The following is a 25560-nucleotide window of genomic DNA, read 5'->3' on the forward strand; positions in this document are numbered from 1 at the left end:
AAAAGTAAAACAACAAAAATACCGAACTCCAAGAAAAATTCAAAACGAAAAGTCCCTTAACAATTGGCAAAAACCAAAGCCCAAATACATCAAACGAATGGTTTTACCTGGTTTAAAAGCTAGCTAAACCTCTCTTGTATGACAGTCGCATAAAATTCCATTATACCGACAACAATGTGTGAACAAAACAATCAGACATAATAGGTTAAAATGTCAAAAATAGGGGTACAGCAGTCAACATTGTGTTATAATCTCAGTCACTATAAAAACAAACAAATATGTCAACAAAGAAAAACAAAATGGCAGAGCACATAAGCATAACCCTGGTTCATCAACTTTCTGGTCAGACACTGGTGACGCTTTACAAAGGGACTTTCCGTTTTGAATTTACAAAGGGACTTTCCGTTTTGAATTTTCCTTGGGGTTCGGTATTTCTGTTATATTACTTTTTGCCTGGCCGAGTACCAGAATGTCCTACCACAGAGTTGGTAAGCTGCCGAAAAGTTATATAATACGGAGTCAGACGTCAGTAGTATGAAAATGGTCTATTAACTACATATATATACATTTTGAAGTTTCTGTTAAATATATTCGCAAGCAATTTTTATAGACTCGGGACTATTAAGAGCTTGAAGTAGTGTAAAGACACCAATATATTTGTTGAAGACTGTATTTTGGTTATTTTTGTCATGGAGTGTTGTCTCATTGACGTGTACCCCACATTTCCTTCTATTCGAACTATCTGTGCAATCCCAACACGAAAAGTTTTTGCGGAAACTTTAAGGTTCAATGTACATCAGGTAACGCTATAATTTTTGCTTCCTTTCTTTAAAAATTGCAACTCTACGTGTATTTATAGATCTTTGCCGTTTCAAAGTAATTAATTTGGTGCTGGTTAATAATTAAAAAAAAACGCTATGAAAGCAGTTTTGTTTTGTTTGTAGAATAAGTGTAGTAAATGGTAAAGGGCATACGATATCTAGTTGATTTTTCAAACATAGTTTAAACAAAATCAATTTTGATATGCAGGTCATGCAAAGATTTGTCAACAAATGGCTAATAATATTTTCAGGAGAGAACGCAAGACAAAAACAAAAAGTGAAGTCTATGTTTAATGATTAACTTATAAATATATCACTCTAAAAATAGATTTTAAAATGTATAATTAGTATCACAGATCATACACTATATATCACAGAAGAAATTAAAGTACATGTATCACATAATTGTCATGTATTTTATATTCTAAAATTAGCCTACCCAAATGTAGCGTTATATAAAACATTTGAAGATTATATCTATAAAATCTTGAAATAGGAGGTTAAGTTGTCAAAAAAAAAACATACTGTGACACATTTACAACTAATTAAAAAAAATCTCTAAATGTACTAAAAAGCATTTTCACATTGCAAAACATGCACATTTTGCTGAAAATATCAATCACATACATGTTACTTTGAGCAAAAGCAAAAAGTAAAACACATTTCTTTTTAACCCGAAATGTGAAACAGAAATAACATATTCCTTATGATTACACAATTTGGTATAAATATCTACCATTTCACTTGTAAAATATAAGTTATATTCACTTCGAGGAGTGCAAGGTATATATACCATAATAGTTTAACAACTCAATTGTTTCTTCTTGAACAAAGGTACATTAATATCGTAATTAAATTTTCATTATAATTTATCTTTATCTTTTGGCTTATTTTTTAACTAAAAAGCGTGTTTCTATTTCAAAATAATAATTATAGTTTACCATTGCCTCGTGTAAGTTCTTGTTGAAGGCGTATTTTCAATGCGTAAAACCAAATTTCCTCCTTTTTATTAAATAATATATAGAGTAGTCTTTTACCAGAGAAGGAAATTATCTTTTGCTACAAAAATAAACATAAAGATTAAGAAATATAAAAATTGTGGACGGAAAACAATTTAAAAAAATACAATGCAATTATATAAAAAACTGACTAAATGCATATATCAACAAATTAACAATTATACATTAAAGCACGAAAATGCAAATTAACACAACCAATGTCTGTACAAACACAAGTCAATTTCAAACTCTAATTATTAAGTACACAACTCAATATGAGATATCTTTACATTGGAAAAAAGGTATTGGAAAATTCCTGATCCATTAAAATTTTCTTAAATGTGTTATAAAATCATTTACATAATCTAGATTTCTATTGACTAACTCCAACTAAAAATGAAAGAACATGTTCGTCATGATCAATTCTTAAATAAAATGGCACAAATATTTGGCAAGACTATTCTTAAATTCGATCTTAAAGACCTTTGAGAAATGAAGGATATGAAGAAATTTGCACACCCGCCTTAACTTTCATTTCAACACTGATGAGATCTGGGTTGTACGCTCCAAATACAGGCAAAAGTGGTTTGGTGAAATCTAATCCAGAAAAAGTATGCAGTTTCTTTTCTTTCTTCACATCGGCTATGATCCATTTCTTCCTCTTCGTGTCCACCAACATTCCATAGGTGACTTCGACAGTCAACCCTGCTTTATTTTCGCTGAGGGGTACATAGGCAAGGAGATCACGGTTGTGCCAAAATTCCTGCGCTAGTTTTCCATCTTCTGGGTACCTTGCGACGTAAAAAGATCTTGCATGCTCGTGACGTTCTACAGTATGATGTTTGTCAACATCTTCTCGTCTACATAGGCCAATTTCAAACACGAGCCACGTTTGCTCGAGAGGCTGGATTATATTAAATGTAACAACCACTTCATAATAATATTTGCCAGGTTCTTTGAAGGAAAAATTACCAAGAATTCCCTTGTATTGTTTTAATTGTTTCTTCGGGTTTCCAGATGATGGTTTACCAGTTTTACGATTCTTAAATATTTTCCCGTCTATCGAAGCCTCCCTTTCTTCATGACAAGTATCTATGTCAAGGGAAATATCTGGACCTATAAAATACGAATAAATATTCAGTATCAAATATGGTAGGTATCAAGACGTACCTTAATTTATATAACAATATTGTTAAACAGAAGCACCATGGCATCGTCATCTTTTTCTAAGGAGTAAACGAAATCTAGATGAATAGTTGCATTAAACCGACACAATTTTGTAGCTTTTTTTAAGGCTTCTGAAAGACTATAAGAAAAGAAAAGAACGTAAATAGAGTTGATTTACATGAAACAGTACCATATGAACATTCGAAATGATTACTATGTCAAAGTCTTGGATGATCTTCAACGATGAACTAGAGTTTAAACCTAAAAGAAATCAAGACTGACATCAGAGTCGATTACAGCAATACTCCTTAATATTCATATTGTTTTGACATACCGGCTTCTTGATTTTCAAGCAGGTTCATCAGATATCAATTTGAAAGTTAACCCGTCTCTTAACATTTTCCTACCGAAAAATGACCAATCAAATAAGTTAGAATTGAGGAAACAAATAACCAAGTTATTTAAAGGTACTTTTATAATCAATTTTACATTATCCACCGTAAGACCATTTCCATTATATTTTGCTCCACTATGCTCTTTAAGTGAAGAGGAAATGGTCAGTGTCGATGTATCACTACTATATTTTATTATTTTATAGTAACGGAGGTCATGCTGGTTGATCAGTATAAATAGCAACTGAACTTTTGAAACTAGCTTCCCTAAAGATAAGTGTAGCCAAATACTAGTAGCATTTTAGAGAGTTATGATGAGGAATCATGTTTTTCACAGTAGTGATTTCAATCTACTATTTCAGGTAAGTCTTTTGACTATAATTTGGAACGGTATATCTAATGTAATTCTATGGAAACTGGTCACATTGTGATACCCTTATTTATCTTAATCTTACGATATTACGGTACTCACATTGCACGTCGTTGTATGTTGTTGGTCCTGATTTTACCTCCTCTGAGCTTGAACTTTTGACAAATACTAGAAATATAGTGGATACGAATACATTAGTGTATGCCTGAATTTACATGGTGTTCCACCGGTATTTGATATTGAAATTCACCGTGTATAGTAGTTATTGATGTTTAGTGTCACCGAATGAAATGTGCATCCTTTCTCTATACGTAAAGAACTACATCGCAAAGGAAAGCATCAATACACAGAGCCAAAATCAGTGATCTTCACATGTAATTTATCTACCACAACGAACAACCGAATGAGTGCCAAAGACGAAACAAAATATAGTTTTGTTTGTTAATTAATAATAAACATTTACTTTTTGCTAACTTTTAATGCCCCTTTAAAAAATTACCAAAATACCAAAAACAAATTTGAATGCAGGTAAATAGATTTTTTTTCATGATCACAAAAGAAAAAACTGAGAGAAAAATATTATTACTAAATATAAACATTGTTTAACTGATAACATTTTGTAGAGACTCCTAACATTCATATATATGTTTATTGAATAAAACAAAGATTGAATCATTTGGCATATATTTTCCTGGGTAAACCATGTTTGTAGTTTCTATAAAAAAAACCTTGTAGCAAGTAATCAACTAAAACACACATAAGGTATTTTACACAAGCAACCAACAATTTCATAAAAAAAGAAATCTAAACATCTGAAAGTTGTACCAGTGAGTATAATGTAATAATAATCAGGTAAAACATAATTGTAGTACACATCAAATAATCAGTAGCCAAGCTTAAAGGTTCAACAGCTTAAACATAAGCACAGTCACCGCTAAACTGGATTTTGTGTAGATAAATCAAAACATTTAAGTTAAAACGTATTAAAAGACTTGTGTGGCATTACTTTAAAGCTGCCTTCTTGTTGTCATTCTTAGTGATTTCCAGAGTGTTCATTTCAACAGTATCAGAACATCTAAAATGCGATATATGAAAAATTGCATACATTTATATATAATAATCTGTACTACTGATGGCAAGTAATATCATTATTATTTGTATAATTATTTCATTGCTTTAAGGAGCTAAGCTAAACAAGCAAGTCTATTCTGGCGCAACTGAGGAAATTCATACACAACTTACTTAACACTTATCCTTTTATGAAACAAATTATTTAAAAGTTTAAATTTGTCAAATGGCACTGAATTCTTGATTATATGAATAGGGAGGATTTAAAATCGGAAAGCGGATAGGCTATAAACAGGGAAAAGAGAAGCGTAGACATTCGTGAGGAAGATCAAACGAGTGCAAGAATAAAAACAATAACAGTAACACACCGGTTCGGATGCCTTAGCAATTTGGGATTTTCCAGTTATATCTATTCTGCTGATGATTCATTGTTGATCGAATATGGTAATCCTGGTATCTATGATGAGTTTATATATCATACAATTACTCAATTCTTTGAAGGTTATGCACCAAATAAGGTGGTTATAAAGGACGTCTATTTACAAACCATTACGTCCTCATTTACAGCTATTTATAAGTGTTTTGAAATTTGTTATTATGACCCTTATATAAATACGAAAACATAGCAAAGCTGCAATCTGTATAACGTTCATACATTGATGTTGCTATACTTGTCCAAGGTTATGCGAAATTTGTTCGTCCTTTTTTTTAATTTTTCTTTTTTCGCAATGGAAATGTCTTATACATTTTATCGTTACATCATTAAACAGAAAGGATACAACTCAGGAAAGTATTTTTAGGAATATTTACACCGGTCTTTGATATGCAAAGGTTATCAATATATAAAAAGGTATAGTTTTCAATGACAATTAACATGAGTGTGATAATACACTGAATGCAATCACGACCAAACATTGGCCTAATGTTACCTTCATCGTCGTCCTCGTCAGTGTCATCTAAAAAGTAAAGAGAAGTTAAACTGCCAGAAAGGTGATAAATGTGAAAGTTTACCGAGTTAATAAATAGAACCTCTTTGTTTTCTTTAGAATAAGAAATACTTACAAGAACGTCTTTGGTTCAGAGGAGAAGTTATTGGTTTAAATGATCTTTCAGAAGTTGGCTGAAATGATTTTTCCCCAGTCTGACTCAGACTTCTCTCTGTGGAAGAATAATATAATGTGCAGAAGTAAGGAAACATCTACGTTTATGTGTTGCAAGTAAGCAATAAAGCAAATGTTGTCTAATAGTATATAATTGTCGAATTACCGGTATTTATCTTCTAAATTGATCTTAAAAGATCTATATCCTAAATGCTTTATTAATTAGTTTGTCAATATGGAAAGGAAAAAAGAGGTAACTTAAAAGATTAATATATAGTATAGCCTTTTCAACTCAAATATTAATTCTATTTTGTTCATTATAGATGTAGCATTTCTACTAATAATAAACAGCTGCGCCATGAGCGCATGATACGCCCGTCGTCTTGTGTGTGAATTTTTATGCAATAAGCATAAATAGTTTCTGACATACGGCGTGACATGCGAAAAACCCCCTTTTTTTTTAAACTCAATATCTCTAAAATAAAATTTTGAATCAAAACCAAAAAGTATATAGATCTTTAGATTAATATAACTAAGAAGTGTGTAAAATTTTAAGCAATAATCATAAATCGTTTTTGAGATACGGCGCGACATCTGAAAACCCCCCCTATTAAAAAAAAAAAATCAATATCTCAAAAATAAAATATTTAATCAAAACCAAAAAGTATACAGATCTTTAGATTAATATAACTAAGAAGTGTGTAAAATTTTAAGCAATAATCATAAATCGTTTTTGAGATACGGCGCGACATGTGAAAAACCCCTCCCCTTTTTTTACAAAATACTCAATAACTTAAAAATAAAATTTTGAATCATCACCAAAAAGTATACAGATCTTAAGGTTAATATAACTAAGAAGTGTGTAAAGTTTTAAGCAATAATCATAAACTGTTTTTGAGAAACGGCGCGACATGTGAAAAACCCCTCCCCCTTTTTTAACAAAATACTCAATATCTCTAAAATAAAATTTTGAATCATCACCAAAAAGTATACAGATCTTAAGATTAATATAACTAAGAAGTGTGTAAAGTTTTAAGCAATAATCATAAATTGTTTTTGAGATACGGCGCGATATGTGAAAAAAAAACACACACCTGTTTTAGTTACTAAGTCCCTTAACTCAAAAAGTTTTAATCTTATTTTCACCAAAAAGTATACAGATCGTTTGACCATCATGAGAAACAACTATGTTAAGTTTCATGAAATTTTGATAAGTCATTCTCATGTTACGGTGCGACATGCTTACGGACAGACAGACGGACGGACGGACAGACAGACAGACAGACAGACGGACAGACAGACAGACGGACGCCGGACATTTGTATACCATAATACGTCCCGTCAAAAATTTGACGGGCGTATAAAAAAGGGGGAACTGCGGAAATCGCTATATTCCGGCAAAAATGCTGATTTTGTCTACTACAAGAGGTATTTAAATATGAAACTATTACCATATTGTCTCGCTATATATATATATATAAATTTGCAAAATCTGAAAGAAAACATTTTCAATTTCGCATCGCAATTCACTCTTTTGGAATAACGACTGAGACATTCATAGCTAAGTTACGATACAAGATTTAGTGGTTTGAAAAGGCTATATAACATCTCGAAATATATTTAAGAAATTCAGATGACTCATTTAGACAGATTTATGTAAGCATCATGCAAGTCATGCAGTGTGTTTCAGCTTTTGATTTTAAATGATCTTCTAGTAATTTCAGAAACTGTGTTTTGTTAATGGCAAAAGTATTTTCCTGTATTGTTTTTCAATGTATGTTTTAAACAAAAAGATGGCGGGGAAATAAACATATGTTAAGTCACAACAGTTTGTTTTCCTTAACATTTTTCAATTTTAGCATCAGAGAAAATGTTAAAAGACCAACTAAAGAAAACACATAAAAGAAACAGACTACCAGAAGAAAAGTAACATCTACATACTGACATTTGTGGCACTAGTTCATTACACTATTAACTAATACAATTATTTACATACTGAATGCATTGAAAATGACAAGCTTTTAGTAATTAAGCATATATATGAACAGCGATGACTGGCTATGAGTATATATGGTACCAATTGGCGACTAATGTTAGTGTTCCTACCAGCTTGAACCTGTTTTGGTAAATTCCCTCTCTTTTCGAGTTCCTCTGTTATGATAATGACAAGAATAAAGTTTTAAAATGTAAAAGATGGTATAGTTTTGTTTAATAGTCACGAATGTGTAAAGGATTGGTTTTTATTGAATGTCTTGTCTATTTTATCCAAATTAAAATTTTGACCTGAAATTCATTACTCTTGTTTTTAGTGTTACTGGGCTGCCATCTCATCGCCTCACACCCAATTATTCTCTTAATTATTTTAGAAATTGGCAGTTGCTTTGATATATGGATTTGAAGTTAAAATATTAAAAACTCATTTCAAACACGTTATATATTATGAGCATGCACAATTTACGCCCTATAGGTTTCCTAGTTCAGGCATAAACTCTTGTAAAATCATTACTTTTTTTATAACATGCTTTACTTACTCATGAAGTCTCCAAGGCCTAATGGTCGAGATAAGGTATCTAACTGTGATGTTGAAGCTGATGTTCGGAGTTTACCAGGAACGGGTTGCGTCTTTACTGTTGGAGCTGTTAGAAATGTTATTTTAGAATGTCTATATGAATGTGTGAGTAACTCTTAAAACCAATTCTCTGTTAATTTATATTTTAAGCCGACACCATTTTCATTAATAAAACATAGCTCAAACCATAATTGTCAATTGACAAAATATATTAGTTTTAAGTTATTCAAAATCAAGTAAAATGTAAGGCTCAACTTTGACGTGTCGTAGCGGAAAAGATTTGCATATTTACTAAAGTATTTATTTTTTGTACTTCATAAAACTGAAAAGTGGAAGCACTGATACATGTATGATTGTAACTAAACATTATACGTAGCATACGATGTTAAACATATACAGTTACCACGATATAGTAAAAGCATGGTAAGGTAACGTCAAAAATCATGTAGTACTTAAGCCTCCAAATAGCTTGCATCCCTCACCAAGTGCTTGTGTATAGTGTAGCAATACGCTTGATTTTCTTATTGATTCAATTAGTAATATCAATGGACATGGAACAACAATAAAATCATTTCGCCAAACTGTTGTCCCTGTTGGCTTTATAATTTGGTGTTAACATCCGATTCTTGTAATAAATACTAATTTGGTTGGTTATCACATACATAATTCTTATGAATGATTGTAAACAATTTGTTTCACTTGATTCAGTAGTTTCTGATAAGATGATTTTTTTTTTAAAGTTTACTGGAAATAACCATTACTTAAACCATCCCGGTTGAGGGCCATCGGTTCTCGGATTCAATTTTCAGAAGACACTATCATAACACATTAAATAGTTCTGATCTAGTTCTGATCTAGTTTAACAATGACCATGTTGGTTGATTATCTATAAGATATGTCAAGACATAGACATGTAAAAGGAAATCCCCTTGACTGTGCAAATTTCTATTTTAACCCAAGTGTAAACGAACGTATGATAAAGCAATGGGGCTAATGTAACTGTCATTCCTCATAAAAAGGACTGGTCAATAATTATACAACAAACAATTTTTTTATGACAACACCCAGGAGAAAAAGGCACACTATATTCAATAGGTAAGTTTGTTTTTTTTATTGTTTTTTTTTATTTATAAAAAGGCATAAAACAAAGGAGACGGAATGCAAGTGATGGCAATAGTTTACAAATAACCAATGGGCCGTGAGTATAAACGTTTACATATAGGGTATATATTGCCAAAAACAACATTTATGTGGGTTGATAGTATGTACACTTCGTAAAAACTTAGTCTATTTAATGTGATAGACGTTAGGTTAAATAGCATTACTTCACAAAAATCTTGTTATGAATGTTAGAAATCTATAAAAACTATCAACTGCAGCATTAAAATAGGAAAAATCTACAGACTTTGAAATTTTCTATACTACATCGGCGTTATAGTTAACGAATGTATGAATAAGCAATGGAGCAAATGTAACCCTTTTCATCAAAAGCACCGATCAATGAATTCAACAAAACGCTTTTATGTCAAGAAGAGAGCCAACAATTTTAAATAATGATATCTGATGTACACACAGTTCTTGATATTGAAATAAAAGATAGCGTTATCATTTTTGAAGCAATAACTATTCTAAAACAAAGTTCATCATGAGACTTACGACTTCTAGGTCTATTGAAGAAACTTTGTGGTGGCTTTTCTCTTGGTGAACAGTTGCCATTAGTCACAGATCCAAATTTAGATGGTTTTACAGGTTTTGCAGTGGTGGTTCTCAGTCCACTCCGGGCGCTATCAAAGGAAGTTTCATTTATATTTTCAGAGCTCCTGGACAAATTATTTCTAGGTGATAATAAATTATGTTGACCACCCGCCATTCTAGTGGGCATGCTGATCTGACGTTGAACCATGCCTTTCTCATTCTCTGCAGGCATTCGTTGATCAGATTCAAATGGATCAGACTTTCTTGGACTATCTAGTGCTTCATTTCCTGTGAATAAGGAAACATTCTCAAATAAGTAGCTGTAAATACGTTGTTTAGTAATTTAAAAGTGATATATGCATAAAAATAAAGTAACATTTGAAAATTGCAATTAGTTGCAACAAAAAGCTTTGTAATAAATAACTTATCTAAAATCTTTCATTTTACTCGCATCACAAAATTACTTACCTTTAAGAAACGGGGGAAACTGTACCAGTGAAGCTCCAGCTCGTAACCTCATAATGACGTTCACAAGATCAGAATTGTAAGTCCCAAAAACAGGGAACAATGGTTGAGAGAAATCGACGTCAGTAAAAGTATATAACTTCTTTTCCCTCTTGACATCAGCAATTGTCAGTTTACCGGTTGCTGTGTTTATTAGAATACCATAGGTCACCTCTACAGTAAGACCAGGACTGTTATCACACAAAGGAATGATAGCCTTTAGGTCACGGTTGTGCCAAAACTCCTGCGACAGTTTTCCATCCTCTGGATAACGAGCAACGTAAAATGATCGTGCAAACTCGTGTCTTTCGACCGTGTGATGTTTGTCGATGTCCTCTTTTCTGCTAAGGCCCAGCTCAAACACTAACCAAGTCTGTTCTAGTGGCTGGATGATATTAAAAGTAACATCAACCTCGTAGTAGTACTTTCCTGCTTGTTGGAATGAATAATTTCCAATAATTCCTTTGTACTGTTTGAGTTGATTTGGTCCAACTACTGTGCTACTTGAAGGATTGCCAGTTTTCCTGTTACGCAAAGTCTTTCCATCAATGGATACCTCCCTCTCTTCGTGAACAGTCAAAACATCAAATGAAAAGTCTGGACCTGTAAAAAAAGACTTTCTTTATTCTTAGCAGCATAATTTAAATAACAAACAAGCACATACTATATCATAAGCCTAATATACATTTTGTACGTATTCATGTATATATCATTTGAACCCATTATTAATGTTAATGTCAGAGTCTGTGTTCAAATAATGTTGAAAGGAAACATATTTACAGTTTTCTTTCAATATTGTAAGTAAAAGACGCTTTCCGAAAAAGATATTCTAGTTGAAATATTTTGATGGTTTTGATGAAAACTTTGTTGTTCTGTTCGAGAATAAGAGAAAAGGGTAATATAGAAAAGTATTACATCGTTTTCATTAGTTCGTTCTATAGTTTAAAACATTTCATCCTGTACATGTAAAACTGGAAAACAATTCAAAAATGAAAACAATCTTAATATGTTTGCTAGCTAAATGAACAATGCCTTTAGAGGGAAAACATATCAAAGCACTGAATAAATTGAAAATAATCACAAATGTATTACTTGTTACGTCGTTGAAAATGGCAGGTCCCGACCTTGGTTGTCCATCAGCAATACCATTACGAACAAACACTGAAACACACAATGATAAACATATTTTAAACATTGTAAAATCAGAGTAAACATATACCATTCATTGTTATGTCTAAGATATGAAATGTTAAATATTTCAAATGATAAAGGAAAAAAAATAGTAAACTTGTGAGAAAATCAAAGTAAGTTTTTCTTTTCTAATTTTATTTGAAAAAGTAAATTAACCAAACATTATAATTTTCACTTTATTATCAGATGTTATTTGAAGCATGTTTGCAGTGTGGTTTTACACAGATAAGTGCTGGACATGTAGTTTTTTGTTAAAGTGATAGGTTTCAATCTTACAAGTCCTTGTAGCTTGTAAATTGTGAGAGTATTTTATATTTGTTTGTGAAATCCAGATGAAAAATGAATCAAGTGAAAGTGAAATGTTCGGCCTTTTGGCCTTATACTCTGAAAGTGTGAGTGTTTGACACGTTAAAACAGGGATTTGCAAGAGGGATTCAAAGAAAAGACATTCAAGTCTGCAAGAGCTAATACTATCTAATTGAAGAAGGATTGGGGTATAGTTTTATACAAATTCAAAGAAAACGAATCAAAATCTGAAATTATCACCTATAAGGCTCTCTACATCTAAGTGACCCCTCGATACAGAAAAATATTTCTATAAGGATTAAGAAAAATCTTTACGCCAATTCTAAAGAGATAATGTTGTACAAATACAACTGTTTTGGACCCTTCCCGCATTTTTCAGAAACAAAGTAAAACTTTATTATAAAATTCAAATTATTCTAATTACTTTTCTATTTAAACCAAAGTTATTGTGAAAATATAGTGTCTTTAAACGAATAATAAAGACCCATTTACGACCATAAAAGTTTGCAGCAGTATATAAAAAGGGAAATATAAGGTAAATGTCTAAGACAGTGTTCCAACAATATAAGCTAACAAAACATAACGTCTAAAAGTCTTTTTAAAATTTCCTAATGGGGTACGAAGTCATTTTGGCGATTCTGAAAAATTTCACAAAAAATATCAAAAATAATGTTTCACAATGTTATTGTTTATTATAACCAGCCCTCATATATTATAGCGTTATAGTTCACTAGAGTTTAAAATTCATATCGTGAAAGATATTTGTCTTTAAATCTTTCCCAATGAAAACATAAAGTAAAATTTATCAAACATACAAGAGTTAAATCTGAGTGCACCTATATTAATGTTATAATATAAGTACGGCTTTCTAGTAAAGAATGTAAAGATCAAAATATTCTGGCTAATCTACTATTACATAAAAGCATGCTTGTCTGGAGGATGGTTATGTAATAAAGCAATTTTATGTGTAAAACCAAAAAGTTATGGACTAATTAAACTTATTTACCTTTTCTCGCTTGTTTATCGGAATAAATTGATATTGAATTAAATATTCAAAACGATCCCTTACATACTTGAAAATTTACAAAAATGTATCAAGTATCTCATTATCTATAAGCTAAAATTTTGAGAAAAATTTATGATAATGAATTGTTCTTTCAGGGATTGATCGGGTTCCGTAAAATACAATTGAAAATATTTAATAATAACAAACTTTTAAAGATGAAATATTATCAAATAATGACAAATATATAAACCATGCCGTTAAGAAGATTTTACATAGTATCGTTAAACATCTACTGGAATAACTTGCATCCCTATACATACAGATATAGATTTGAGTGCACTAGCATTGATACGTCAAATGACAATGGAAGTAGGTGATCAGGAAAAGAAATATGTATTGCCTTTTCATATTTGAATTGTTTTAAAAAATCCAAATAAAAATTATTGCCAAAATCTATATCATTATGAACACAAGTGTCTTTGTGTAGATTAAAAGAAAAAAATATTTGTGGCATTTAATTTTCAACCGAAGCAAATTTATGAAAAGGCGACTCATCTTAACAGCATAGAATGATATGAAATATGAGGTGCTGGGTAAAGCATGCTCTATTGACTGTTGTCATTTCTGTGTTTATACCAAGAAAGTGCTATAAATTATAAATTAATGAATATAGAATACAGAAATATATATTTAATGAGTGTGCTCATTCTATAGTTACCTCCAACATCTTCACTTTGGTCTTCTATAAAAGTAAATGGTATATGAATATGATAACATAAAATGGATCATGACAAAGTACAAAATGATGTTTTTAACTCACATAGCGTATGTCTAACAGAAAATTGACAATGACCACAGAAATAAGTTAGTACAAGATTGTCAAATTTATAATAACTACGAAAAAAGGTTACGGTTATGTTTGAAAGTAAAGTTTAAAGAATTCAGCACTGTGATGCTGTACTATAAATTGAAATTGAAATGTCTTCACTATTACTATATGAAATCGGGTAAAACTTTATTTAAACTTGATTTGCACCTTACATAAGAACCAAATGATGCATGTTTACAACATGTACATATTCAAATGAGATTTGTTAAAATAACTACAAACTTAGAAAACTGTCAAAAACCATCTGCGGTTGATAAATTAGTATTTAAATCTATTATGAGTCCCTACTGTATCAAAACTATGGTGAAAGTGAACACTGGGAAAACATGATACTAGTTATAAATGTGAAATATACACCGAAAAATTTACTTACGAGATGGTGGTCTGTGTGCACGTGGCGATATAAAGGCTTTTTCTGTAATTTGTACAGAACTCGTCTCTTCAGCACGCGGACTTTCATCTTTTGATCTGGCACTAAGGCTTCGCTCTGTTTACCGAAAATGAAAGTTAAACAAAATATGACGAAATCTGTTTTTTATATTGTATAAAAATCCATAACATATTGTTACTTTTAAAAAAATCATATGTATAATATTTTGAAAGTATCAAATCTAAATCAAAATACTCAAAATATCTAAATACCATGCAGTTACAAGTGAAAACAAGAACTATGTAAGGGAGCTACCATTTGATTTTTATGGGTGGGGCTAGGATGAACAATTTTGTCCTGCATTTTTTTAAGTTGTAATCTCTGTCCTGCCTTTTTATTTTTCACTCTATTCGGTCCTGCCTTTTCTTTTTTTAGTTTATCCTGACTTTTTTTACATAATTATTTTTTTTTGCCAAGTTGCTCATCTGCCTTTTCTTTTACTCAAAACTCCTGTCCTGCCTTTTTTCAAATTTCATCCTAGCCCCCATAAAAATCAAATGGTAGCTCCCTAATAAGACTTTGCATAATTTCCTGTAAACAAAATTTCCCGTTCATCCAATACAATAAATCAAATATCAAAACATCTGTACAAAAGAAAATGGATTAGTATAATTGACAATGAGGTAAATATAAATGTTATATGGGAAAGGACTTCGTGCAATAGACTCAGAAAGACTGTAAATGTGACTACTGGACAAGACAGTACATATGATGAAAGATATGATGAAGCCTTAAATGTGAATACGAGTTTCAATGCAAATTAAATCAGCTTTATATGCAAATAGCAGCCAGAATGTTATGTAATGAAGATTTTACTATAGTTTTCTTCCACGAAAATTCGCACCCTTAACTTCATCATAAACTCTCTCAAAACACAAATAATCAATCATGCAATCAGTTCAAACAGATATTTTAACAAATAACATTGGGAATTCACTCGGGTCATCATTTATCTTACCCTTTTTGAGTTTTAAACAAAGCTTCCATGTTTTTAGCATATTAAGAATGTTGGTACTACGTGTTGGGGGACAAGAGTTAGAGCGCCTTTCTCTAACAGTTTGCGTTCTTTCATTTTCAACTTTCGTCTTCACTAAAGTATATATATATATAGTAGTTGTATTTGAATAAGTAATACATTTGTTTTTATTTTTAAGGGAAAGATTTCGAAAAACATAAACTATAGCATCAGTGTATTCATCTAAATATGTCAAGCTTTTAAAAAACTACACTTAGATATTGTCATTTTTTTTAATTCGTGCATGCTACATATCTATTATGATGTACAATATCTACAGCTACTTAATTCTTCTTAAATTTATAAATTTACTTTCTGCAATGGTTATTATTAGTATTATTGTTATTGTCACTATAATTAGCATTAGCCTTCTTCTTTCACTTCACCACAACAATAAGTCATTTATTAAATCAAGTATACTTTAAAGAAACTGTTATCTAATAATCGCTACTAAACTACTTTAATATAACTAAATATGAAGTCGCAATTTAATGAAAACAGAGACATATATATGTCTCTGATGAAAATAAATGCTAGCATTGTGTAAATCAATTAAGAAAAGACAAAAATCGTAATTTGAGTTCAAACACTTTAATTGCTGTATATCGTTTATGCAAACTACTTTATTTGTGTGTGACACGGTTTTAAAATTAGATATAGAATACAAGAAAAAATTTTTTTTTAAAGTGTTTGAAAGCAAACTACAGAAAACAACTGACATACCAGGAAAGATTAGTCTCGGTAATTCGCCACTATTTTCCAGACTTTCTGGGTAGAACAAGAAAATAATTGATAAGACTGCTATCAATGATTTATAATTTTTAAATCCATCATTGGACAATTATTGTAAATATGATGCAACGCAAAATACCAAGAAATCTATATATTAATGCATATGTATATGTTTGAAATGTGATTGCATGACTACAACTGGTTCATTGAACAATAAGCAATTTAACTTTGTAGCCTACTACATCAGCCTAAAGATGCAACTGCTTACTGTGACCTACAAAGACTTACTGTTTGGTCATTCTGTCATTCAAAAATGATTTCAAAGCCAAATCAATGTAATTTTACATCAAACTTCCCATAAGCTGATATAAAAGCCCGAGAGATACTTACGAAGACAGTCAGTAAGTCCCGCCTGATGAAGGATTGTCTCGCGCTGTGTTTCGTCTGCTGATGTGTCTCTTTCGGCATTTTCTGATGATATGACATGCAAGTTTTCAGGAGCTAATACAAAATGCATGAAAGTAAGTTAGTAAATGCATGCTTGTTAGAACATAGAATGAAAACATTTAGAGTGATGAACAGAGATCACGAGTGTCTACATGTATTAAAGATTGTTCTTACAAATTATTCGAGACATATTTTATCTATTCTTTGCACTAGGTGCTCCAAATTCAGTTACTAGTAATTTTTGTATGAGATCCTTAAAACTATGAGAAGCCAATATATATATTACAAATGACGAATACAAGATAGAGTACAAAACCTGTTACCGTCATCGTGTGTTCAGATGCAGTAACACATACAAGAGTAAACAATGACAGTGCAAGTATTGCAGAATGTGAAAGGAAAGAATATTACAGTTTGCCACTGTTCGAACCAGTCAATCTGAAGATCGCATTGATCAGGATTAATAAATATACATGTATTGCCATTGTCATTTTCCTGATTTTTTAAAAGAAAATGTTACGGAATAAGTCGGTTTTCTAACTCAAAACCATCTACTTATCTGTCAGTCAGATAATTTCGATCAAACGTGTGGTATTGGAGCTAATCCAAGGATAAAGAAACCCCTTGCATGGTGTTGGGGTTAACCTTAAAACAATTTACGATAATGTTAACTCGGTAATATAGAGTCAAAAACGTTGTTCATAATACAATATATAATTCATACTAGCTAATCATAAATTGTTGCAATTTTCCTTCCACTTAATTGCAATAATCAGTTTATTTACAAGAAAATTTTGACAATTGGACTGTTTTGGTTATAGGTCTTACATCATCAGGCAAAACATTTACTTTTAGATATAAAATAATAGATCTGATACTACAAATATCATGGGTATAAATGAACATCCATCGAAATAAAAGATAAAGCAACATGCGCCAATACCATGGAGTTAGTATACTAAAAGCTGTGCCGTAATATTTTGAAGTATAACAGTGAAAAAATTGAAATCGATTCCAAAAGATGATTAGCAAACACTACATAACTTACGACTTGATAAATGTCGACTGAAAAAGCTGGGTTTGTCCTGGCTTGGAGAAGCTGATTCAGTTGTTCCATTCACGACTGGTCTGAACTTTGATTCATTCATGCTTTTAGCGACATCTCTTAATTCACTTCGAGCTGTCTCAAATTCCGAATCAGGAGTTTGTGTTTCTCTTGGCGCTAAAGATTGGCTATTAAACTCGACTTGCACGACACCGCTCTCGTTTTCAGCTGGAAATCGGTATTCCGATTGTTTGCTTTGTTTTTGGGTGTAATAATGGTTTTGACTACTTGGTTTAATGTTATCGTAATCATCACTTCGTGAACTAGGTTTTATCAATAGAGGGCCATTAGACATGCTTTGTTTTTGTGACTGGTAACTTGTTTTTTGCATTCGATAATCAGATTGTGATCCCTGTTGTTCATTTAAAGAAGGCGAATTATTCAAACTGTTCAAAGTATTGAAATCTTTCTGCAATTCGATCTGAAAGTCACTAAAACTACTTCTTTTAGAGTTTCTATAGCTTTCGCTTTGGAAGCTTGAGTTAACGGTTTCTGGGGAATTGGACGAGTCCTTTGTTACGACTTTTCCAATAGCATTAACCAAATCTGCGAATGATTCGTCGGAGGCACCACGATAAAATCTCAGTGCCACATCGTCTTTTGCTGGAATGGAGACCTTGTGGTTTTTTAACTCTAAAATTCTCTTAAGCAATACATCACGTAACACGAGGAATTCTGACGCAGTAGTATATGACATTACTCTTGTAGCAAATTCTACGGCAGTTTTAACATTTGTTGAGTAACTTTTCAGTTCTGAGACTTTTTCCGTAAGTTCACGTTTTCTAGATTGGCAATGGTGTTCTACTTCTCTATGAAGCCTTTCTCTTCGCTCTTCTAGTAGTTTTTGAAATCGATCAAAAATGGAATCAATTTCATGGTTTATTTCAGATTCCTTTTCGGTCAAATCATCCACTACAGATTCAAATTGTGATACAGCTTCAGACATGGGATTTCCCCTGTTGTTGATTTCTCGAATAACGCTATGGACGGTTGATTTGCTATCTTCATAAACTTCGCTTAAGTTACGAATGATATGACCATGTTGTTGATTATGGTCTGAGACTGCGCAGAGAGTACATATTGGTACATCACAACCCCGTTTATCACAGTAGAATGTAAATATCTGCTCTTCGTGGCCTTTTGTTTGGCATGTGTCTTTTCGATGAAAATCACGAAGGTCACATTCTCGCATATCTTCTATCGATACTAAAATATGTTTCTTTGTTACGTGCGTTCTTTTATGAGCACGTGTACATTCGTGGCATATAAATAGGAAACAGTCCCGACAAAATGCATGCGCATTTGCTTCATCTGGACAGTCAGTACAAGGCACCTCTGTAGGTCGAAGTTGAACCCTAATAAAATCTAAATAGTTTCTAATGGCAGTGTCTAATGGAAAGGCCTCAACTCCATCAAAAGTTTTGTCAAAACGAGTTTGGCATTCTTGGCAACATAGTTCGTTGTCGTTCAATAGATCTTGTAAGCACGTCGAGCAGCACGTGTGTAGGCATGGAAGAACACGTGGAGCACCACGTCTGTCATCATACTCCTTTTCACAAATCGGACACAAGAGGAAAGCGTTCTGATTTATATTCATGATAGTTGTCTGCAAAGAAAAAACAGAAATTTAAAAAAGAAAAAAAATTATGATATTTTGTAAGCTAAATAGCAAACGGAGTTTTGTCTTTTTAGTTAGAAAAATATTGTAATAGATGTTGCAGAAATCTCATGATAATATATGTATGCGTGTTTTTTTATACAGGTTAGTCACATTATTTACATTTGAGCTTATTTGTTTCTACATAAACGTCTTCGATATGCCAGTTAGTTTAAGTACAATTATTTCATCAACAATTATTTCAGCTATATTCAGGACGAACTGCAATCCTCTAACTCTTAATACTTGGTTTTCGTGATAATTTTTTTCTCTCAATCACATCACCATTCACACTTAAATTTTGATTGATATAAAATAAGAAGATGAGGTATGATTGCCAACGAGACAACTTTCTACCAGAAACCAAATGTTGTAGAAGTTAGAAACTATAGGTCACCGTACGACAATTAGCAAAACCCATATCGTGTATTGAGAATGCCTGACATTAAATACCAGTTCAAAGGGAGAGAGAGAGAGAGAGAGAGATTCGAAATGAATGTGTTACGATACTACTGTATACTTCATTTGTTATTTTATATGTGTATAGTTCCTCTGCCTTAATCTTAATAGTTGTAAATAAAAGTCAGATTGAATAGCTCCAGAGATTTGACAAGTAAAGCTGTTAGCCAAACTATTTTACAAATTATGTGACTTGCAAATATATGTACTCTGATATCACAAGATCGTTTGGATTGCTTATTGATTTTAGTCAATACAAGAAGATACAAAGACCCTCTACAATTCCGATCCATTACAATAAGTTCAATAGACTTTATCCGTTGCTGGGTCTTTAGGCCATTTATCAAGTATTTGGCATCCAAAATACTGTTAATGGTAAATACCAACATTTAAATGCAAATAAACAGTAAAATGCAACAACCAAATAAGTTTTATTAGTTTGAATGTACTGTTTGAATTTTATAAAAATGTGAGTAAATTGTACACCAGCCAAAAATTTTAAATACTTTATAGCTAAGCTACTATACATAAAAGTTTGTCAGTTGAGTATTTTCTATATTTAAAAAAGAAACAGAAGACATTAAAGGGACAATAAAAAATCACAAGTCGAAGAAAATAATATTGAACATCACAAACCCCTTCAAAAACTAGGGGTGGTCTCAAGTACTCCGGTATATGAAGCAAATCCTGCTCCACATGTTGCACCCGTACATTCCTTTCATATCCTCCATAAATGAATCCCAAATGAAATGTAACAAATAAATGTATTGAAATAAAAACAAACACACAAATCAGGACATTCGAGAGCCCTTCGTTCGCATAGAAAAAAATTAATTTCGATGAGATTATATAAAAATATGAAATAAAAGAAAATGAACATCAGAATAAGTTATGCATCTTGTAAAGAAGAAAAACCTCAAATGTAAAACATAGGTAGTCTATATTTGAACATGCAGTTGCTGTGCAGATGACCTGGATTTATTTTATCTAAGAAACCAATTAAAATGCGATGTTTTGTCCACTAGTTCATGATTATTAAATTTTGTATATAACAACTTATCGTCATCAGTATGCAAGTATAAGAATTCAAATTATAATAGAGCTTACCATGTCTTACAAAGTGTAAAAACATTCTCAAAATAAACTCCAAAGGTCGACTGGGATATAAAGATATTGTGATCCCTGGACTCCTCTCGTTCTGGAAGTAAAACCCTGGCTGAATTGGGATGTCTTTAGCTGCCCGGGATGTATAATCACGCAACCAATGTCCAGTTGGAATGGAGACGTTACATACGATGTCTTGTAAACAGAGACTATCGCGCTCTCTGCACGATGAGGGACCCACGAAACAACTCCCTGTGGGGTCCGTAGGTGGCCTATTGCAAAGGCAAAATTTCTGTCCCTATCCAACAAATCCGGTTTTTTTTCTAGTGGCAGCCGAAATTGTCCACCTTTAAACCGGGCCAACTCCTACCTTGCAGAACCTACCTGTTCTATATATTGTTATTTTGCTGTCGGGTGAAATATTTGTCACTGGACGTTAAGCAAATAACAGGCTATCAATTATTCCCAACAAGTAAAATAAAATCGGTCAATAACATTAGATGCAAACATAATAAATAACAATGTTATTTTCATATGATTGATTCCTTGATTGATTTAGTATTGTTAAGTTCAAGTCCAATGACTAATGTTTCATGCAAATTCAGAAGTAGGACAAATCACAAATAAATCTAATAAGTAAGTTCTGGTCAACCGGGTTAAAGGGCGGACACATTTTGGAATGCCAGTGGGAAAAGATAATGCTGGAATGAGTTGAGAACTTGAGAAAACTTTCATTGCAAGGTCATCTAAGGACTCTTCCAATAGTTATTGTAAGTGCTTTTGTCTCGCCTTGACGGAGTCAAAAAGTGAGACTTAGGTATGCTGTTTCCGGTGGCGTGTTCGGACGCGTGAACATTTTGTTAAATCTGTGATTAGGTCAGTTAAAGAAGAATCACTAATGGTAAATCAATAATATTTGGTACACAGTTGTATAAGTATTGGAAAATATAAAATTAGATACAGGCAAGATATATATATGTGCCAACAGTTTATTTTCAAACTGAAGTGCGTAGAGCGTGACTCTCTATACCATAGGCATCAGATTCAAGGACCCCATGCCGACCGGACGTAACTGCTTAGTTATATATCCCGCACAGATAACTGACGCCCCAATAGCCGGACAAATGGGAGAAGTGAAGGTGACCATATTTCAACATGTTTTATTTTTTCTTACAAACATGTGATTACTAATGAATTCCTCAGCTACAAAGAAAATAATTCTTAAATATGTAAAAAGTTCCTTCAACTTTTAAATGTGAATAAAAGTAGATTATAGTAATTTGCGTATTTAGTTAAACTTGTCAACAACTCAAGCGCGTGGGGCAGCATTAGTTATTCCAAAATGCATTGAATATTTTGTTGTTCGATTAATCGGGTTATCTCCGAATTTCTTAATCAAATATTGAATGTTTAAAAATCTAATAGTCTTAAAGCTAACGGTTTTCGTAAGATTAATCTTCTTAAAGTCTTAACAACAGTTAGATTTTACGTTCTGTTTGTAGTGCATTACATTTGCCCTATGTAATTAACTCGACCAGCCTTATTGGTATCTGAGTTAATTTTTCAATGTTAATCACAATCAAGTTGAAGTTTTTAACTGACATCTTTGTGGTCACTATTGAAAAGAAATACAATGGGTCTTATTTGATTGACAAAAGGACTCATAATTATTTGATACAATTATTTGTTGTTGTAATTACACGATTGTGTATCGAAGATAAGTCGTCTCAATAATATGCATTTAAACAATGCAATTTAATTGTCAGGTTTTAACATAGTTCACGTTCCTCAGTTGTAGATGTTAATCTGTTCTTGTCTATGAATCGTTACAAATACATTCGAAATATTTTTATAATTCATAAGTAGTAAAATTATTTGATTCTTACAATATAGTTATCCATCCAAAATGTTGAACAGACTATATCGACATATGGACTACCCCTGAATGGCCGACAATAAATTTCAATGCTTAGGAGGGATGTTCGTTTGGCAATGATCTATAAAGACGTAACCATGTCTGGTCGGGATGTGGAGGTTGAATCCAATGCCTTGTACAGGGATAGTGCACAGCTACCTGCTCGCTAAATAACCCTTTAACTGAACAACTCTTTGACGAGTTCGTATATGGCCTGTTGCAAGGAACAATTTATCCCATATCTCATGAGGTTTTTCCAGTTCTAGTCTTAATTTCCGACTTTGCAAAACATACTTACTGGATTTATTGTTTGAATATAACTGAAATATTTTCCATTTGACGTTAAACAAACAACTTTAAATCAATCAATACGGCGGTTATCAACAATACAAAGAAAAGATTTGAATCGTTGCAGGAGTTTACTTCTAATAATTTTTTTAACATGTTCTTGTCATATTTTATTTCCAAATTGACTTTTCATCGCCGTTAAGTTGCGTTTCTTTGTCCCGCCGAAGGGAAACGGGGATAATTTTAACTGGTTCCTATTGTTTTATTTCAGAGAGACGGTTCGAATATGATATACAAGAACGCATACTTCATAGAAGAGAAACGCATTCTGAATATACCTTTGATATCAACAACTTGCATAATTTTGCTTATAACTAAAATCACAGATGACTGACGATTCAGATTGTCTTTTTCAGCAATGTTTTCCCAAAGTAAAAAACACTGTTTCTGTATCAGCGCATGAGCTGCACTATATGCTGACAATAATTCCTAGATATACTGAACCTGTCTCCCTGTCAGCACTATTATGCAAATATGACTAAATTTAGTTATTAAACAAAGGATAATTTATGCAGGGTTGAGTTATATAGTATGTTTGTAATAAAATTTAGTAGTCAAAGTTTTGACCAAGCTTTGATATGTATATGTCTGTTGTATGTGCAAGGGATCATAATTAACAACTCAATATATACATTCTCTTGCGTCTAGTTTAACATGCAACAATAAGGACTAGTATATGTGATCGGAACGTTATAGTTCATATAAAATAGTATTTTACTTATATATTTGATCTATATTATAAGAATGCAAGGTAATGGAAAGATACATGTGAAAAATTGTCCGTGGGACGCCGATAACAACTTTCAAATTGGTGAAACAACAGCACGTTAAACATGACAGAACAAATCTTAAAATGATCTACAGTAGTGTCATGTTGCTTAGGCAGAAGAGGTCGACCATGCCTCAGACTGCACCGATTCATTTTAGAAAAAGTAGTAATAGTGTAAACATAACTGTTTTATTAATGTGTGAACTTTAAAACACTTCACAAATAAATCACATGCTATGTATTGAAACTTAATAGATTTTAAACACCTACCTGTTAAAAATAACCTTTCAAAATCAACATGGATACATTATAACTGTCCATAGTATTTGTGGTATTATATTTCAATGGCTGATGCATTCCCGATAGAATTGAATCAAAATGTTCTGTCTATATTCAATGTTCAGTCGTCCAAAACCACGGTAGAACGGAGCCCTTGTGTATTTGCATATTAAAATAATCTATCCAAACCTTCAAATGCAAGATTTGATATAATAGGTCAATTGTATATGTAATCGGGTTCTATTTTACCTATATCGTAAAGGAAGAAATGTATTTGAACGTACATGTTAAAGCTGAACAGGTGATTTAAATTTGTAAGAATAGTTGAAGGTGTTCAACTTTATTGGATTTTATTAATTATATTTTGATTTCTTATCCTTTTCATTTTTTGTGCTCGTTCAAATAATTTTAAACGTTTAGAGTTAAGTAAATACAGGGTAGATATTTCAATGGCCCAACTTATAAAACCATTTTATTGTTTATCAATAGTTGAATTGCTGTAATTGAGTTCGTGTCTACGTTACTTGTAATAAGAATGACATGTTTAAGAAATAATTTTAAATATTCACGGTAATATATAAATGTAAAAATGTCTCGCCTCATTAAAGCAAAATTCAAACACCTATGGTATGAGTGGTCACCAGACTGCAAAACTTTGATTAAGGTCAGACCAAACTGGTCCCTTCGGCAATTCGTTTAGGGATTTATTCCATATTTATTGATATCAATAAAGAATTATAAAATGAAAAAATCTGGAATTACGATGAACTGAATTGTAAATCAAAAAATGTTGTCGAGATAACATAAAATGATGTTTTCGGTAATTGTACAACCATTTACAACACAAGCTCTCAAAAGCTTGTTTTCTGACAATTAAACATATACATCAACAATAAACAATATCATGCAAAGTAAGTAACAGAAATAAGCTGGCTAGCATATTTATCAATGTTGCACCATCAACAGTCACATTTGCAGTCATTCAATTCCGTTTAAATACCAAATTTCTGAATTGATGACAATTCGTTTCCCCGACAGTTAATTCCATAATATCAGTGCTGCGTATGAAAAAGATATTTTCCCAAAGATAGTGGTTCTTTTTGGTGGAATTTCCAATAAATTAACAAATCTGAAATAATACTACGTGTTTGATTTTATAATTAAAAGATCATTTAGATTTAAAGGTGCTAGGATGTTTATGATTTAAAAAATGTTTTAGAGTGC

General features: G+C 31.9%; 1 protein-coding gene and 1 long non-coding RNA gene across 5 annotated transcripts in view; one reads left to right on the top strand and one right to left on the bottom strand.

Annotated features, from left to right (window-relative positions):
- The window catches only part of LOC127698541 (uncharacterized), a 191307-nt gene extending 184206 nt beyond the window's left edge, over positions 1–7101 (top strand). Inside the window, exon 2 of the long non-coding RNA XR_007980879.1 lies at positions 6758–7101. This is a non-coding gene — a long non-coding RNA (uncharacterized LOC127698541). The remainder of the gene's footprint in view (positions 1–6757) is intronic.
- On the bottom strand, positions 1100–24549 carry LOC127698445 (uncharacterized). 4 transcript variants are annotated; one of them, XM_052201895.1, is made up of 14 exons: positions 24328–24549; positions 17749–19411; positions 16644–16754; positions 15465–15596; positions 14450–14563; positions 13906–13929; positions 11777–11845; positions 10649–11287; positions 10142–10468; positions 8448–8552; positions 5879–5974; positions 5746–5772; positions 3851–3916; positions 1100–2935 (listed from the first exon to the last, which is right to left on the bottom strand). In XM_052201895.1, exons 2-14 carry the CDS (start codon positions 19400–19402, stop codon positions 2295–2297), a joined length of 4005 nt encoding a protein of 1334 aa, XP_052057855.1. In that variant the 5' UTR covers positions 19403–19411; positions 24328–24549; the 3' UTR covers positions 1100–2294. The 4 variants fall into 4 exon arrangements, with proteins under 4 accessions (XP_052057855.1, XP_052057856.1, XP_052057857.1 ...); XM_052201896.1 differs by lacking the exon at positions 5746–5772; XM_052201897.1 differs by lacking the exons at positions 5746–5772; positions 5879–5974 and adding an exon at positions 8023–8067.
- Positions 24550–25560: the final 1011 nt, after the last annotated feature.

This window comes from Mytilus californianus, unplaced genomic scaffold (genome assembly GCF_021869535.1).
Source record: "Mytilus californianus isolate M0D057914Y unplaced genomic scaffold, xbMytCali1.0.p SCAF_4, whole genome shotgun sequence".
Taxonomy (NCBI): Eukaryota; Metazoa; Mollusca; class Bivalvia; order Mytilida; family Mytilidae; genus Mytilus; species Mytilus californianus.